The 16,172-nt window shown below is 41.6% G+C and overlaps 1 protein-coding gene across 1 annotated transcript in view; it reads right to left on the minus strand.

Annotated features, from left to right (window-relative positions):
* NDRG3 (NDRG family member 3) overlaps positions 1 to 16,172 on the minus strand; it is a 70,161-nt gene that overhangs the window by 50,419 nt on the left and 3,570 nt on the right. The window contains exon 2 of the mRNA XM_063079005.1: positions 4,130 to 4,229. Coding sequence (XP_062935075.1) covers positions 4,130 to 4,186 — 57 coding nt within the window. The 5' untranslated portion in view covers positions 4,187 to 4,229. The remainder of the gene's footprint in view (positions 1 to 4,129; positions 4,230 to 16,172) is intronic.

Below are 16,172 nucleotides of genomic sequence, written 5' to 3' on the forward strand. Positions count from 1 at the left end.
TGGTTGCTTCTTTTCATCACTGCAGCCAAAACAAGCATGGCAAAATTACCCACTTCTCGACAATTCTGAGCTGTAGACAAAATTACAGGCATACTAAAATAAAATGGGAAAAGTACCAACAAATGACAAGAGACAAGTTAACACAAGCTTTGCTTAAAGCTATATTGAGAATGCTTCCTTACAGTCATCTCAGGACAACTTTTGGTGTAATAGGTTGGGTTTAGACTTCCTTTAGCTCCCTGAAGCCTGGAAAGGTACAGCAATGTCTTTGGCTAAGAGTTTATTTATGAGGAGAACAGACAGAAAGATGAGGTGAAATAATATACATCTCTAGGCTTCTCCTTAAAGAGACAGTGCAAGTCACAGAAGTGATGCCAAAACATCTACAGGGTCAACACAGGGAAAGGGCTCAGATTTTAGAGTAGGAAGGACCTGGGTTTCAGTCCTGGCTCTGCCACTTACTGACTGGGTAGGCCAGTCTTTCAGTCAGATTTTTCATCTGCTAAGTGAGGAACAATAACTACCTACTTCAAGGAATATGCCAATAAAAGACAGAATTATGTAAAGCACATGGCACATAAAAGGTGCTTACTAAATAATAGCAGGATAGGTAAAAAAAAAAAAAATGTTTTAAAAAAGGAAATAATAACAACCCCCCCCCCCCCCCGCCCCAGACATCTACTCCTATTCAAATCTAGAGGCTTTCCTCCTATCCCAGTGGTTCTCAACTATTGCAACTTTGCCCCCCAGAGGACAGTTGGCAACTGTCTGGAAACATTTTTGGTTGTCACCACTGGGGGTGTTACTGACACTTAGTGGGCCGAGGCCAAGGACGCTGCTAAACATCCTAAAATGCAACTGTCCCACAACAATTATGTGGTCCAAAACAGCAACAGTGCCAAGATTGAGAAATTCTGCTACACAGCAAGCATTCTTTGGTAGTCAATCTGAGTAAACTACCTCATCTTTCTTAGCTTTAGTTTACTCATCAGCAATATGGGAATAAATTTATCTGTGCTCCCCACTTCATCAAGCTACTGAGAGGATCAAATGAAATCATGGATGAGAGACTTTATCATCATTATGCCTTTTACAACACATACAGAAGCATCCACTTGCTGGGCAGACAGAAGCATTCACATACTGGGGAGGGAGGGAGGCTAATTGGGGTTAGAATTCTTTGTTTGGGAATGCCACCATCCCAGGAGGGCCTCTTGCCTATCTGCCTGCTTGGCTGGAACATGGAAGTTCTCAGGAACAGTGATGGTATAGGAGCACTTCTCAGGGAGAGACAGGAGCAAGATGGAGAGTGGAAAGTGAGTAGAAATAGCACAGACATTGAAAGAGGAGGTGACAGATGTTAGGAAATGAGACAATGTCTGGTGCCTTACTCTATTTGGGCTGCCATAGCAAAATACTATATACTAGATGGCTTAAAACAGCACAAACTTATTTTCTCACAGTTCTGGAGGCTGGAAAGTTCAAGATCAAGGTCTCAGCAGGGTTCAGTTTCTGATGAGGGCTCTCTTCCCGTTTTGCAAACAGCTGTCTTCTCACTGTGTCCTCTCATGGCAGGGGGAAAGAGAGAGAGAGAATGCTCTCGTCCTATTCTTAGAAAGTCACCAATCCTATCAGATTAGGGCTCTACTCTTATGACCTTATTTAACTTTAATCACTTCCATAAAGGCCCTATCTTCAATACAGTCACATGGGGAGTTAGGGCTTCAACATATAAATTTAGGGTGGATACTGTAGTAGACTGAATTATGTCCTCCCCAAAATCACTGAAGCTTGAATTGCGTCCCCAAAGTTTTATGTGTTAGAAACTTTGCCCTCACTCTGAATGTCAAAAGGGTGGGAAATCCTATTATGGTAATTGAAAGGTAGAGCCTGGAAGATGTGATTGGATTGTAGGACCGTGCAGTAGTGAATGGATTAATAATGGTGGTCAGGGGCATGGTTCTGAGGACTTTAAAAAGAGAGTGAATGAGGAGATTACTCTCTCTGCTCTGCCATTTTGCGATGTGATATCCTGCTGTCACTGTCACTACCACCAAGACCCTCACCAGATGTGTTCCCTGGACTTTAGACTTCCCAGCCTCCGAAACTGTAAGCAGTAAGTTTCATTTTCTTATAAATCATGCAGTTCCATGTATTTTATTATAAGCAACAGAAACAGACTAAAACAGACTTAAGTCAGTCCACAGTATTCAGGCACACATCAGACACAGCCAAAGCATCCCTGTGGCCTCAGAGAGGAGGATCGGACATTAATTCAGTGCTGTTCCATGAGCACATCTACTAAATCTTTTCCTTTCCGGCTGCCTTACCTATGAGATATCCAGTTAATTAACTCCAATTCTTTCATTTAGGTGACTCCTCAGCCATCCTATGGACTTCAAGGTCAGGGAAGGATCTTCCTCTTATTTGTGTCCCAGTCCTCAAATATCTGAGACCCTTTAGGTCATGGGTTTCCAACACTGGCTAATCAGAATCACTTTAGGCACAGATCTCAATCTTGCTTTTTAGAAAAGCTCAACCACACCCCAGACCAATTTAGTTAGGAATCAGTGAGGAAGGACGCAGGCATTGGTAATTTTTAAATCTCCCAGGTATTCCAATGAGAAGCCAAAGTTGAGAACCAACTGATCACAGAGGAGGGGTGTGTATCTTGCCCACCCCTGCAACTCTCTAGACTCCGATTTATTTGGCCTAGAGTGGGTCCCAGGAATCTGTATTTTTAAACAATTCCCTAGCTGATTCTGATGCTCAACCAAGTTTAGGATAGGTTACCACCTTCTTGAAGCTAAACTGTCTATTCCCACCTGCCTCATAACTGTTCATTTCTGTAGCTATACACAAGCTTTACAGATGCAGATTTTATTTCCTTCCTCCTCTTCATGGATCATCATTTTTGGGACAGCCCTTCACATATACAAAAAGATGGTACTTAAAGGACAATATTTTCTGGAAACATCAGGGGAAACAGCAGGAGAAACCAAATAGGGGTTAAAAAAAAGTGTGTAGCTTGCCAAGGGAGAGAGAATGAAGTCTGGTGAAAGACCAAGGAAAGAGTGGGCATAGGGATGGAGAAAAGAGGTCACAGGGACAAAAATGGGGCTGGCAGGATTCAATAGCAAATTAGTAAACACATAATTAAGTCAGCAGCCCCTGAACTTGTAGGTGAAGGGTCTTGCTGCTTTGGGCAAAAAAAGATAAGAAGCAACAGCAGCTTCTGGTGTCACCCCCCAGCCCTCCACACCCAACCTCACCATCTTTATCCTTACTCTCCATCAGTACTTCCCTCAGGAAAAGATGCCATGCTACAAGTATATTTCAATAGGAGACAATGACAATAAACCAAAAGAATAAGGTAGAAAAGAAGGAATTTCAGGCATATTTACAAGAGAGAAGATAAGCCTTCCTTAACTTTTTGATAACTCATATCCCACCACTTTTTACTCACTGAATCCTGGTGGCTGTCAACTATGCTGCTCATCATGTAGTTCTCTAACACCAACATAAAAATAAGGTATGTTACTGACATCCAGACATCCCTGATGAAAACCATGATGTTGACAGCAAGGTCACATCACAAGACTTGAACTTCAGGGAGAGCAATGCAGCCTATGTACATCACCAGTCATGGAAGTTAAAATTTTCCTTATAATTAACTGAAAGTCAAAACACTTGGATTTTAAGCCAAATCCCACCCTCAGACTTTCTGCTTGACTTTGCCACATTATCTTTTCTCTTAATATCTCTATCTGTAAAATTGGAAAATCTCAAAGATAACTTGACTGAATTTAGCCCATGGAAACAAAAGTAGGAAGAAAGAAAAGGGAGGGAAGACATCAAAAAGAGGGTCAAGAAATATATTTTTAAGGGCCGGCCCGTGCCTCACTTGGGAGAGCGTGGTGCTGACAACACCAAGTCAAGGGTTAAGATCCGCTTATTGGTCATTTTTTAAAAAAAAAAAAAGAAAAGAATATATTTTTAAAAGTTTCTCTCCATTGAAAGTCAACCTAAATATGTTTTGAGTTAGTTACTACTCAGATGCTATAGAAAATGAACTAATATCAGAAAAAAAGACTTGTATATATTTTAGTGAAAACAGAGTAGTCTTTACCTTATCATTTAGAAGTGGTTTGATCTCTGTAAGTTGAACATCCTGAAGTTCATCCATGAGGACAGAGGAGAGTAGAGGAGTTTCAAAAATAAATCAGTAACTGAAACAAAAGAGAAGGTAGTGAAGAAAGAGCCTTAAGCCAGGAGTTGGAAACATAATGGTCACACTACACCCATTCATTCATTAGAGCTTACTATGTGTCACACACTGCTCAGGGTACTGAAGGCACACAATTATGGCAGACTCTAAAGTGGTCTCCATGATTCTTGTCTCCTGGTATACATGCCCTTGCATAATCCCCACCCCTCACTGAGTGTGGGTGGGACCTGTGGCTTGCTTTTAATAAACAGAATAGGGCAAAAGTGATAGAATGTACATGACTACCATACATGATTCTATTACATAATATTTTCATATCTATCATGCTGAGCTGTCTCTCCCCTGCTAGCTTTGAAGAAGCAAGCTGACGTGTTCTAAGAGGGCCACATGGCAAGGAACTCAGAGCAGCCTCCAGCTGAAAGACAGCAAGAAACTGAGACCCTCAGTCCAACAATCTGCAAGGAACTGAATGCTGCCAACAACCACATGAGACTGGAAGCGGATCCTTCCTCAGTCGAGCCTCAGATGAAAGGCAAGGCCTGATACCTTGATTGTAGCCTTGCAGAGGACCCAGCCACCCATGTCAGACTCCTGACCCACAGAAACAGAGATAATAAATATGTTGCTTTAGGCCACTAAGTTTGTGGTAATATTTTTATACGGCAACAGATAATTAATACAATAATAGTCTTTGCCCTCAGGGAGTGTACATTTTAGTTACCGAAGATGGATAAATAAGGAAACAACATGCTCAGCAATTTGCTTCAAGAAGCAACAGTTTGGAGGATGGATTAAGGGGGGACAAAAACTGAGGTTACTGCTATAGATGAGGCCTTGAATTGGGAATAGCAACAGAAATGAAGAGGGAGATGAACCAAGCTTCATGTGGGGAATCACAGCAGTGGGTGGATTATGGTAGTCAGCCTCCAAGATGGCCTCTAATGAGCCCAGTGATCCTTAACTCCTCATATTCACACTCATGAATAATTCCTCACCTAAATATATCTGGGATGGCCTTTGTAACTGGTAGAATATAGTAGAAGCAACAATCTGTGACTTCTGATGCTATATCATAAAGACATTATACTTTCTGCTTCAAGGCATTATAGTCTAGAACCACTAGCTCTGGGGGAAGATAGTCACCATACTGTGAGGACATTCTCCCTCTGCAGAGGACCATGTGGAGAAGAACCAACTTGCCAGTACCAACCTGGCAGCCATGTGAGTGAGCCACTTTGCAAATGGATTCTCTAGCCCCAGTTAAGAGCTCAGATGACTGCAGCCCCAGAGACATGACTGTAACCACACAAGAGACCGTAAGCCAGAATCACCCACCAAACCTGCTCCCAAATTCCTGACCCACAGAAACTATGGGAGATAATAAATAATTTTGTTTTGAAGTGATGTTACATAGCAATTAGAGAGGGAACAGACTAGGGAGCTCAGAGACAGGAGAGAATGGGACACCAAAGTAAGAGAGATCTGTCATCACCACCCATCCAGTGGCAGTGAGAGCTGTTTTGGCCAAGTGTGGGGCTGGGATTGTGCAGAGATACATAAGGGAGTGGACATAGCTGGGAGCCTGGAGCTGCTAGAGGACATTCACACTGGGCCCAGGAACACGTTGTCTCTCCATCATCTTGTTCAGCTGCCCAGAGCTGAGGCTCGACCTGAGCTGCTCAGAGCCCAGGTGGAGGGAGGTAGGCAGGGTAATGAACCATAAATCCTTCCTCCATCCCACTGTGCAGGAAACCATAGGGACAGACTGCAAACACTGTGTATTACAGGCAAGTGATTACCACCCAGACTTCAAAGCTCCAGGCTTCACCCCTTTTTGCCTTGACCCTGAACCCATCAAGTTGGGGAAAATGCTAATTCAACGAGTTGGGGATTTTAGCCATTCAACAACGATTTACTGAGCACTTACTGTACAAAGAACTATGGAAGATATAGCATGGTCCCTGCCTTCCAGGAGTTTACTAAAGAGTAGAGATGACAATGACCTATAAAATGATAAATAAAAAGAAAAAGCCATATGAGTTCAAAGGAAGAGCAGTTCCTTCTGATTGGTGAGAATCAAGAAAGCCTTCAAAAGATATTAGTCTCCTATATTAATCTACTTTTCCGTTTATCCTTCAGAGATAGGATGGCATCGTTTTGATTTTATTATCTATGAAGAGGGTATATGTTCCAGGCAACCCTTTATTTATTTATTTTTTTAAAAGATGACTGGTAAGGGGATCTCAACCCTTGGCTTGGTGTTGTCAGCACCACACTCAGCCAGTGAGCCAACCGGCCATTCCTATACAGGATCCAAACGTGGCCTTGGTGTTATCAGCACCGCATTCTCCCGAGTGAGCCACGGGCTGGCCCTCAGGCAACCCTTTAGCTACTACTGACCAACACACTAAAATAAATCCTGCTCACAACTGTGACTACATTAGGAGACCAACAAAAGCCTGTTTATCATTTCTTCAAGGGACCCAGAAGATGCCAACCGGGAACACTCAGACTACAGACCCCACATGCCAATCATAAGTATTCCAAACATGTGAGCCAGCTAGAGAGCAAAAGCTTGATGATATTTAACTTCCCTATAGGACAAGCGTTCTTTTCTCAGATCCCAGGCACCCTATAAACTTGACTGAGCTATCAAATACCCAGAAGTTGTATTTTTACTTTGTTTTTATACCAGACCCATTTCAAAAGGAGGTGAGCTGGCTTGAATTTTCACAGCAAATTTCTGCCAACATCTATAATTCTCTCTTTTACAGTCTCCACTTAACTCTCAAAATATTGGCCTAACTGGGATCTACTCATTGTGTAGATCCTTATTAATTACACTATAAACTGCAGCTACTTTTCATTTGAACTTTACTAATTATCAGTTATTTAAAATGGCAATTTAAAAGCTGTTTTTCCTATTTTAAAAGCAATATGTGCTGCCTTTAGAAAGTGTGGAAATCTCAGAATAAAAAAAAGATATTTTACTCATAGTCCTTCCATCAAAAGACAACCACTATAGTTGACATCCATTTGTTCTTTTTTCCCATGTAAAATGGTGATTTCCTGAAATCATTTTTTCAGCCAACTCACTTTATTCCCTACTTTAATTCACTCACAGGAAAGCAGGGCACTTTAATTATTTGAATATGACTCCATGTGTGTAGGCCTGTCAAGTGGCCAGAGGAAAGCCTAAGGTGCCCTCAGGTCCAAAGTGACCAGCATTCACCTAGTGTTCCCATGCATTTTTAAAGATAGTAAAAAAATGCAATGCTTGTGCCAGCAAACACTTAAACAAGGACACAAATTAAATGAGAAGGTTGTCCCTATCAGCTGGGCTCAATGCAGACTCAAGGCAAGAATGATGTAAAGGACAGTAGGCTGTTCCAGTGTGACTTAGGAATTGGCAGTAAGACTTTCACTTTCCACATATTAGAGGACCTAACGCATTCTTCTGGAGACTTAATTTTTGCTCAGTTCTCTTGGTCTTGAGCCCTTGCCAATGAACAGTTTTATAACATCTATAAGAAAACTAAAATCACATGGTGGAAAACTCCATCTTCAGGTCCTTCAGCTGCACAGACTGGCTCCCTCCTGGGGATCTAAGGCCTGCAGTTCCAGCATCTGCACAAATGGGATGGCTGCCAGATCCCATCTTGGTACAAAGGGCTATTAATATCCTCAAAAGGCTAGTAGGGATTTTACAAACTTCAGTAGACAATAAAATGTTACCTTCTTTCCTAGTCTTCTGAGGAAGGGGGAGGATTGACAAGTAAAAACCAGCCATCCTCAAAATGATGAAGTGAATCTGGTAACATACGGCTGGAAATGGAAAGGGGAAAAGGTGGGCACCTACTGTGTGCTAGGAATTATAATCTAAGCACCTTATGTTTAATCCTCAGAACAATCCTCTCAGGTAGATATCTTCATTTCTTAGTTTATAGATGAGAAACAGGCTCAGAGAAGTTAAGTAACTTTTCCAAAATCCCACATCTAAGTAAGGAATAGGGCAAGGATTTAAAAACCTTTGCTTTTCCCACTATACCACAATGTCTATGCCAGGTTCCACCTGCTGGTCCCCTACTGGGGACCCTGGGCAAGTTTTTTCCTCTCTATCCACACTGTGGCACCTCCTTGAGGTAAAGGTAATAGAAGCCTAAAGTAATCGTACACGTATGAACAAGGCTCAGACACCTTAGAAATGAAGGCTTGAGTCATCACATCAGGACAAGAACCCTCATTATCTCAGCAGTTAGCTAAGGGCAAGGAGAACATGGAATAAGTAGAGAAAAGAGAAAAGAAATTTCAGCTATTACTTGGTAACAAGTTTCAGAAGCAAGGGCTATTTCTCGCTTGTTAGAACAGTGTGCCTCAAACTTTAAAGTACAGACAATCACCTGGGGATCTTGTCATTATCAATTTTTAATGTTGATAGTCTAACATGGGACCTCATTGCTTAGGAGGAGTGAAGATGATGTGAGTTGAGAAGGTGAAGAACTGAAAGGCTTGATGATTAGCAACAATCTTTAACAGAGATAGTGGGGATGGGGTAGAGAAAGGCCTTATTAATTTGATTTCATCCTGTCTTCTTCCAAACAGAATTTCGGTAAACTAAATGGGATTTTAAAAAGACTTGACAGGAGAGATCAACTAGAGGGGAATATACTGGAAAAACAGAACAGTTGGCAGAAACCTAGCTGAAAGGTGACAAGGGTCTGTCAGACCACTAGAACTACAAATGGAAAGAAAAAGGGAGATCTGGGATATAAAGTTGGTAAAAATAGTACAAGGTCAGAGAAGAGTCAGATTTTGCTAAGGTTTCTGGTTAGAGAGATAAAAGAATAATAGCACAATGAATGGAAATGGGGAAGCTGAGAAAGTAACAGAGGAACTGATCAAAAAGTCAGTTTGGCTCAGTTGGTTAGAGTACAGCCTCATAACACCAAGGTTATGGGTTCAGATCCCCACACTGGCCAGCTGCCAAAAAAAAAAAAAAAGTCAGTTTGAGTCAGGAATCCAAGAGAGACCCAACCACAGGTAGAGGTGAGAATTAGTGAGGTAAATCTGGAGGCAGTAACCATACCAGAGATGAGGAGCAGCTGCAGATCCCAGGCTCCTCTAAAGGACAACTCAGTGATGGAAAAGAATGAAGAAACAAAAAACATTCAGAGATGCTAGAAGAAAAACAGAAATACAATGTCAAGGAAATTAAAGGAGAAGAGATTTACACAGAAGATTAAGGGAGAAAAAGATTTAGTTTTCTTCAAAATTGTCAAATGCTGAAGAGGGAAGAAGAAGGATGAGGACTACAAAAGGGCCATCCGCTTTTGACAGTGAAAGTCAACGGTATTAAAATCTAGGAAAAATGAGGTTCAGTTCTCCATGCCGAAAAGCCCATGACTATGAAGCCCACCTTTTAGAAATACAGAAACTGGCATTTCTGAATTGAAGTGCAAGCAAAAGTGCTACCAGGATGCCAGAAGAGACACCAGTGTTCTCTGACATACAGAGAGTCAGCACTGGGAGGGCCTTTAAAGATCAGTAAGACCAGTGACTTTTAAGTTTTGCACCAAAACTCTGAAACAGAAAATAGAAAAAAGTGTAGGGGCTCTGACTGAAGTGGTGGTGAGACCACCAGGACTCTGCAGAACACAGTTTAAAGTCTACTGATATTTGACGGTACTTCAAAAAGCTCATGGAAAGAGTTGTATTATCTTTTAATTCTACATTTCTACAAACTTTTTGAAGTACCCCAGTATGGTGCAACCCTTCGTTCACTCAGAAAAAACGAATGCCCAGAGACACACGGATTCTTCAACTCATGGAAAGAGCTCATAAGCACATCAGATGTAGACTTTAGACCTTCGTGGGCCCCTACCTAGCTGAGTGGCACTGGACAAAGCATTTTCCTTTCCTGGGCCTGAGTTTCCCCATCTGTTAAGGGAAGAGATTGGGCAGGATGACCTTTTTGAGTCCCTGACAAGGCTGACATTTTGTGGTCACAGTTCCCTGTAAATGTAGTTACTTTACATTCTTCCCCAGGGTAAGCGTCCTGCCTCGCCCCATTCCCTATCTCATATGGCCCTTACTACAATCCTACGAGGTCACCCAGTTATCAAGTGGGTGAGGTTCAACGATTTGCTGAAGGTCACTCAGCAAATCAGCGAGAGGGTGCACTTGGCCTGACCCTGAGGACATGAGCTTTTATCTCACCCTACACTGTATCCATTTAGTCAGAAAAAGCTCACTGAGATTTCCAGAGCTTAAAAACACTACTTTGCTAATTAAAAAAGACAATAAGAAAAATGAAAAGGTATTGGCTTTCTAAACCACAAGCTATCTTGTTCTGTAGCTTTCTCCCATGACCAAAGTAATTTGTTCAGCCTTCGTCAGGCTTTGACAAGATGTGCTGACACCAGGCCACTAGTGTGTACTTTAGGTGCAGAGTCAATCACTATTAGTTTTGGCAAGATTGCAGACAGACAACCCAAACAGAATGAAAGCAGCAAACAAAGAAGACACAGTAGGGAGAATGAGCTGGAATGGGTCAGCTGGAGCTGGTGCTGAAGCAGTTATGGTTAAATGCAGGAGGTGGCTGGTTGTCTGGATTATCATGATAGCATTGTGAGGTAAAATACTGGGGCACTGGCATCATCTCTAGTACAGAGATGAAGAAGCCGAGGCTCAAAGGGGTAAAATGGATTGATCCAGATACCACGACTAATAAATGGCACAAATGGAACTGAAACCCAGGCTTTCTGAGCCCAAATGCTTACTCTGTGCCCTACATCACACTGCCTCCCAGGTCATCACTGATGAAAGACCTGGGGGTGAAAAGAAGAGAAATTCAGCAGACTTCCTCACTACACCTCTCCTACACTCAGGATCTCTGTAACTGGTCCTAAATTACACTGAACAGTTAGGATCAGGCCACACGTTCTAGGATTTAACCCTGATATGTAGCGAATAGCAAGAAAGCACAGATCTGGGACTGGAGTTTGTCTTCACCCATTAATTCCATTGAGTAGGGGAGACAGAGTCTATAAACAAATTACTACAGTTCAAGGCAGTTACACAGATAAGCCTATGAATTGGGAAACTTAAAGGCAGTTTTTCAACCTCAGCACCATTGACATTTTAGGCCAGATAATTCTTTGTTGTGGGGAGACTGTTCTGTGCACTGCAGAATGTTTATCAGCATCCCTGGTCTTCACAACCAAATGCTAGTAGAACCCTCCCCCAACAGTTTTGACAACCAAAAATGTCTCTAAACAATGACAAATGTCCTCTGTGGGGCAAAATTACCCCCAGTTGAAAACCATTGCTCTAAGGATTACAGAGGTGTAGGGCAAAGGTCAGTCAACACAGATTTTCGGTGCTGAGAAAGTTTATGGAGGAGGCAATATTTAAAATGCATCTTGAAAAATAGATAAAATTCTTGTAGGTGAGGATGAGAAGAACAAAAGAAGGAATTCCAGGAAGGGAGGATAACTTAAAGGCAAGGAGATGAGAAAGCACAAGGTCTGCTAGAAAATGTCCCAGTTTGTCAAGAGCAGAAGGTTCCTATTGGAAATGGGAGATAAGACTAAAAATTATAGCTGGAGTCAGGTCATGGATAGCTATCCGTCAACCACAACTTACAAGATATACACATAATGAGATAGCAAACAATACAAGATATCACACAGATGTTTAACAGAATACCAACCACATCAGTGGTATTTCCATGTGTCCCACTTTCCCAAGAGGATAGAAAGTTGCTTGAGTTACCATGTCTTACACTGATTGCATCTAGTGTTTGGAACATATACTCAGAGCTAAGTGAAGCTTGGTACCAATGTAGAGGTAGGAGAAATAACTGAGGGACACGGGTGGTCAGAAGTTTCCCAAGGGAGGTGAGAATGATGGGCCCTGAAGGGATATTTTGGATAGCTGGAAGGGAGGAGAAGAGATTACAGGTGAGGACATCTGGGTTGGGTAAGAAAGAAACATACATAATATATCCAGGAGACACCAAGAACAATGTTCCTGGGAAAGAAGACAAGCTGCAGAAGTAGGCTGGGTCAGAACGCAGAACACCTGAACTGGACTTTACTGTGTAGACCACCACTGATGGTTACTGAGGAGCAGCATGACACAGAAGCTTAACTTTTTCAGTTGTTTAAAACTTGCAGGCCGGCCCGTGGCTCACTCGGTAGAGTGAGGTGCTGATAACACCAAGGCCACGGGTTCGGATCCTATATAGGGATGGCCGGTTTGCTCACTGGCTGAGTGTGGTGCTGACAACACCAAGCCAAGGGTTGAGACCCCCTTACCGGTCATCTTTAAAAAATAAAAAAAAAATAAAAATAAAATAAAATAAAACTTGGTCACCTTGTCCAGTAATTTGCTACACTTAGAAAGACCTGCGGAGCTTTGAAGAATATCAATACCTAGGTCCCATCCCTAAAGATCCAATTTAATTGAGCTAGGGTAGAGGCCAGGTATTGTTTTTAAAGCTCCACAGGTAATTCTTATATGTAGCTGAGCTAAGAACCACTCATGTGCAGTAATGTCCTTATTCTCTGATGAGAAAAGAAGCCAAGAAAACTTAGGTGATTTGCCTAAATTCACACAGCCAGCTGGGTGTGGGACTGAGACTAGCATCTGGACTCCTAGCCCAGGCTCTGAAAGATATCCCAGAGTACTGGGCTAAATCCCATACTTCAGTCTATAAGAAGCACAATCTGATGGCTTGGCTCTTAAGTTTTGTCAGGGTTAAAGCCTGAATTAATCTAATCATAAAACTATTGACTTAAGCATCCCTTCATGCATCCAGGGTAATGGATGTTGGTTTCATTGCTGTCTCCTGGGGACCCTTAGGAAAGCAAAAGATCTCAGGAGACTCCCCAAGAAGCCAGATAAACAAGCCAAACCACCCAGCTCCATGGAAGAAACAATGACATTTTAAAATATATCTCACTGCAATTTTTCACTGCATAAAGGAAAGTCTGGGTACCTCTTCATCAGAAGAAACACTCTCAGAGATGCTATCGCCTATCTACATAAGCAGAGGTGGGCAGGGGAAGTGATCAAAGGCAGCTGCTGAAGCATGCTCACAGAGCCTCATTTTAACAAGAAACACCCCTGCTCATCCTCAGCCCTGGATAAGGGCCATCCTCACCCCTTGTGTTTTCCTAAAAGGAAAAGGATTAAGGGCAGCACCCCTTACAACAGGCCCACCTTCCTGTTGTGTCACTCCTAGGATTCCGGCAGCAGGTGGTAAATGGGAGATTTTCAGAGACCGCCAAACTGAGAATCTGAGTCTGCCCTACATATTCATTCATTCCAGGGATCTGATAAAGATAACTTCTAGAACAAAGCAATTCCCATCTAAGAACCTTCCTGTTAATCCCAGACACCATCAACCAGCTAAAGCTCTAACATGGGGGTCATACTAAAGTAACTCCAGAAGCAGAAACATGACCCTCTGACTTCCACTCTTGAAGGATGCAGCTCAGGACACTAGGAAAGCTACTGCTGGCAAGGCCCTGGTACGTGCTCTTGGAGGGCTCTCGGTTCCCAACAACTGTAAGGCAGAATCCCTGAAAAACAATTTGTTCTTTAAGACAGCCAGAGTGAGGTAAAAGACAAACAAAAACCCTAAAATGCAGTACTTAATACTCATATTAGCCAAATATATTGAGCACTTACACCACACCAGGTAACACAATAAGCACTTTATCTATTCATTATTTCATCTTATTTCCCAGTACACTTATAAGATAGGTACCATAATCCTCCGCATTTTACAGATGAACAAAATGAGAGCTTGAAGAGGTTTTGTAATTTGCCAAAGGCCACACAGCTAGCAAGTAGCACAGCAAGGATATGAACCTGAGTAGTCTGCATCCACAGCTTGGAGAGGCCTCTATAAATAACTTTTCCCACTTGATGCCAACCAATCATTAATTCTTCTACTTATTTTCTCAGGTTTGGTTACTGGAGTTTACCATGATCTTAATGATCAAAGAATTATCATTAATACTTGAATAGGAGAGACCTGAACCTTTCTGGGGGAATTGTTAAAGCAATCTCTCCTGCAGACTGTCTAATGACCAAAGTTACACTTAGTCTACACCCTGGTCAAAACCATCCCAACATAATCACTTAAAAGAAGCAACATTTTCAAAAGTTGAAGAATGGCAGGAGGGGCCTTGACCCCAGAGCTTTCTGACTGTAGAGGTAAAGAGACAACAGCCTGATTCATCTTTCCTCCTCCGTCTGCCAAGTACTACGGTTTAATGTATAATGGCTTTAGAGCTAATATTTCACAATTTTAGAAAGCATTCAACTTTTATCCATAAGTAAAAATGAAGAAGCACTGTAAAGATAAAACTGTCATTTTTAATAAACAGCTGTGTCTATTTTGAAAGCAGACGATATTTCTGGAAAGATTACCACATGACAATGATAAATTAAAGGAAAAGCTGACATAATTTCCAATCATAAATTATCATTAGAAATGATAATTTCATGCTGCTTATTATGAGCTACATACAATTTTCCTTACCCAGATTTATCACGGTTATGAGTTTTTAGGCCATTTACACTAGTGGCTTCCAAAAAATGATAGCTATTACCCCAAACTTGAAACAGAGCCATGTTTTAAAAAGCACTGCAAAGTATACAACGAAAAAAATATCTTAATAAGTCATAAAATCAAGTATGATGAGTAGCTGTATCAGGAATTTATACTTGATCAATTAGAAAACCCAGTCTGTAGACTATGGGCATGTTTAGATGGTAAGGGGATTATAGTAAAAGGACATAGCCAATGCCTGAGGGAAGCCCACCCCCTGCTTTTTTTTTTTTTTTTTTTTTTTTTTTTTTGTCTTTTTGTGACTGATAAGGGGATCACAACCCTTGGCTTGGTGTAGCCTGCAGGCGCTCAGCCAGTGAGCGCACCGGCCATTCCTATATAGGATCCGAACCTGGGGAGGGAGTGCCGCTGCACTCCCAAGTGCTGCACTCTCCCGAGTGCGCCACGGGGCCGGCCCTCTTTTTGAATTTTTTATTCTCTTTAAAGCCACCCTTTACTTAGGAAATTAATCTTCATTTACTATATTAAATCTCTGGGGAAAACAAAAAGTAGCACCTCCACACAAAAACACTGAGGAGAACGCCAGGTATATATTAAGTGTAATAGCATAGACTGTTTGAGACTGTGATACTGTAATTATTGCTAATACAGAACACAACTCAGAATGCAAAGAAGCCATATTTTCTCCAAAGTGCACCCCATTCAGCCATTGACAACAAATATTTATTGAGGACTGATCTGTCAAACTGTCAGGCACTATGGGAAACACAGAATTTTGAACTGACTGTATCCTCACTCTCACTGAAGAGATAAGATCAAAGACAAAATACCATTCATTTCTGTACAGAATTTAAAACATCCTCCAAATATCAATTAATTTCACATAATAAGAACAATTAATGGCAAAATTGTAGCTAAATATTATAAATACAATAGAATTAATACTGTGATTAAGGAAAAAAATTTTCATTTACCAAAGAAAGTCCTGAAACAGGTAAATACTCATATTCAATCTAGGTAAGTTTTTGCATGCTATTTTCAAGTCTCTTTAAAAAGGTGGGTGGGAGAGCAGTCTTTCAGAATAGACAATTTGACAATCAGTTCTGCAGTAAACCCAAAATGCTATCAATCTTTAAACTTCAAAATCTTTCTTGAGGACCCCTTCCTTTCATTATCCCTTATCCAGGTTTGTCAATTTTTTCCCCCAGAATCCCCCATTTGGTCTTTTCTTTCCTACTGTCCTCACTTCTTGCTTGGATTTGCTCATTCATTCATCATTCACTAAGTGCCTATTATCAGCCAAGCACAAAGCTAGACCCCTTGTCCCTGCTCTTAGGAAGCTCACATGACACTAAATAG

The sequence above is a fragment of the Cynocephalus volans genome, chromosome 1 (assembly GCF_027409185.1).
Source record: "Cynocephalus volans isolate mCynVol1 chromosome 1, mCynVol1.pri, whole genome shotgun sequence".
NCBI classification, from domain to species: domain Eukaryota; kingdom Metazoa; phylum Chordata; class Mammalia; order Dermoptera; family Cynocephalidae; genus Cynocephalus; species Cynocephalus volans.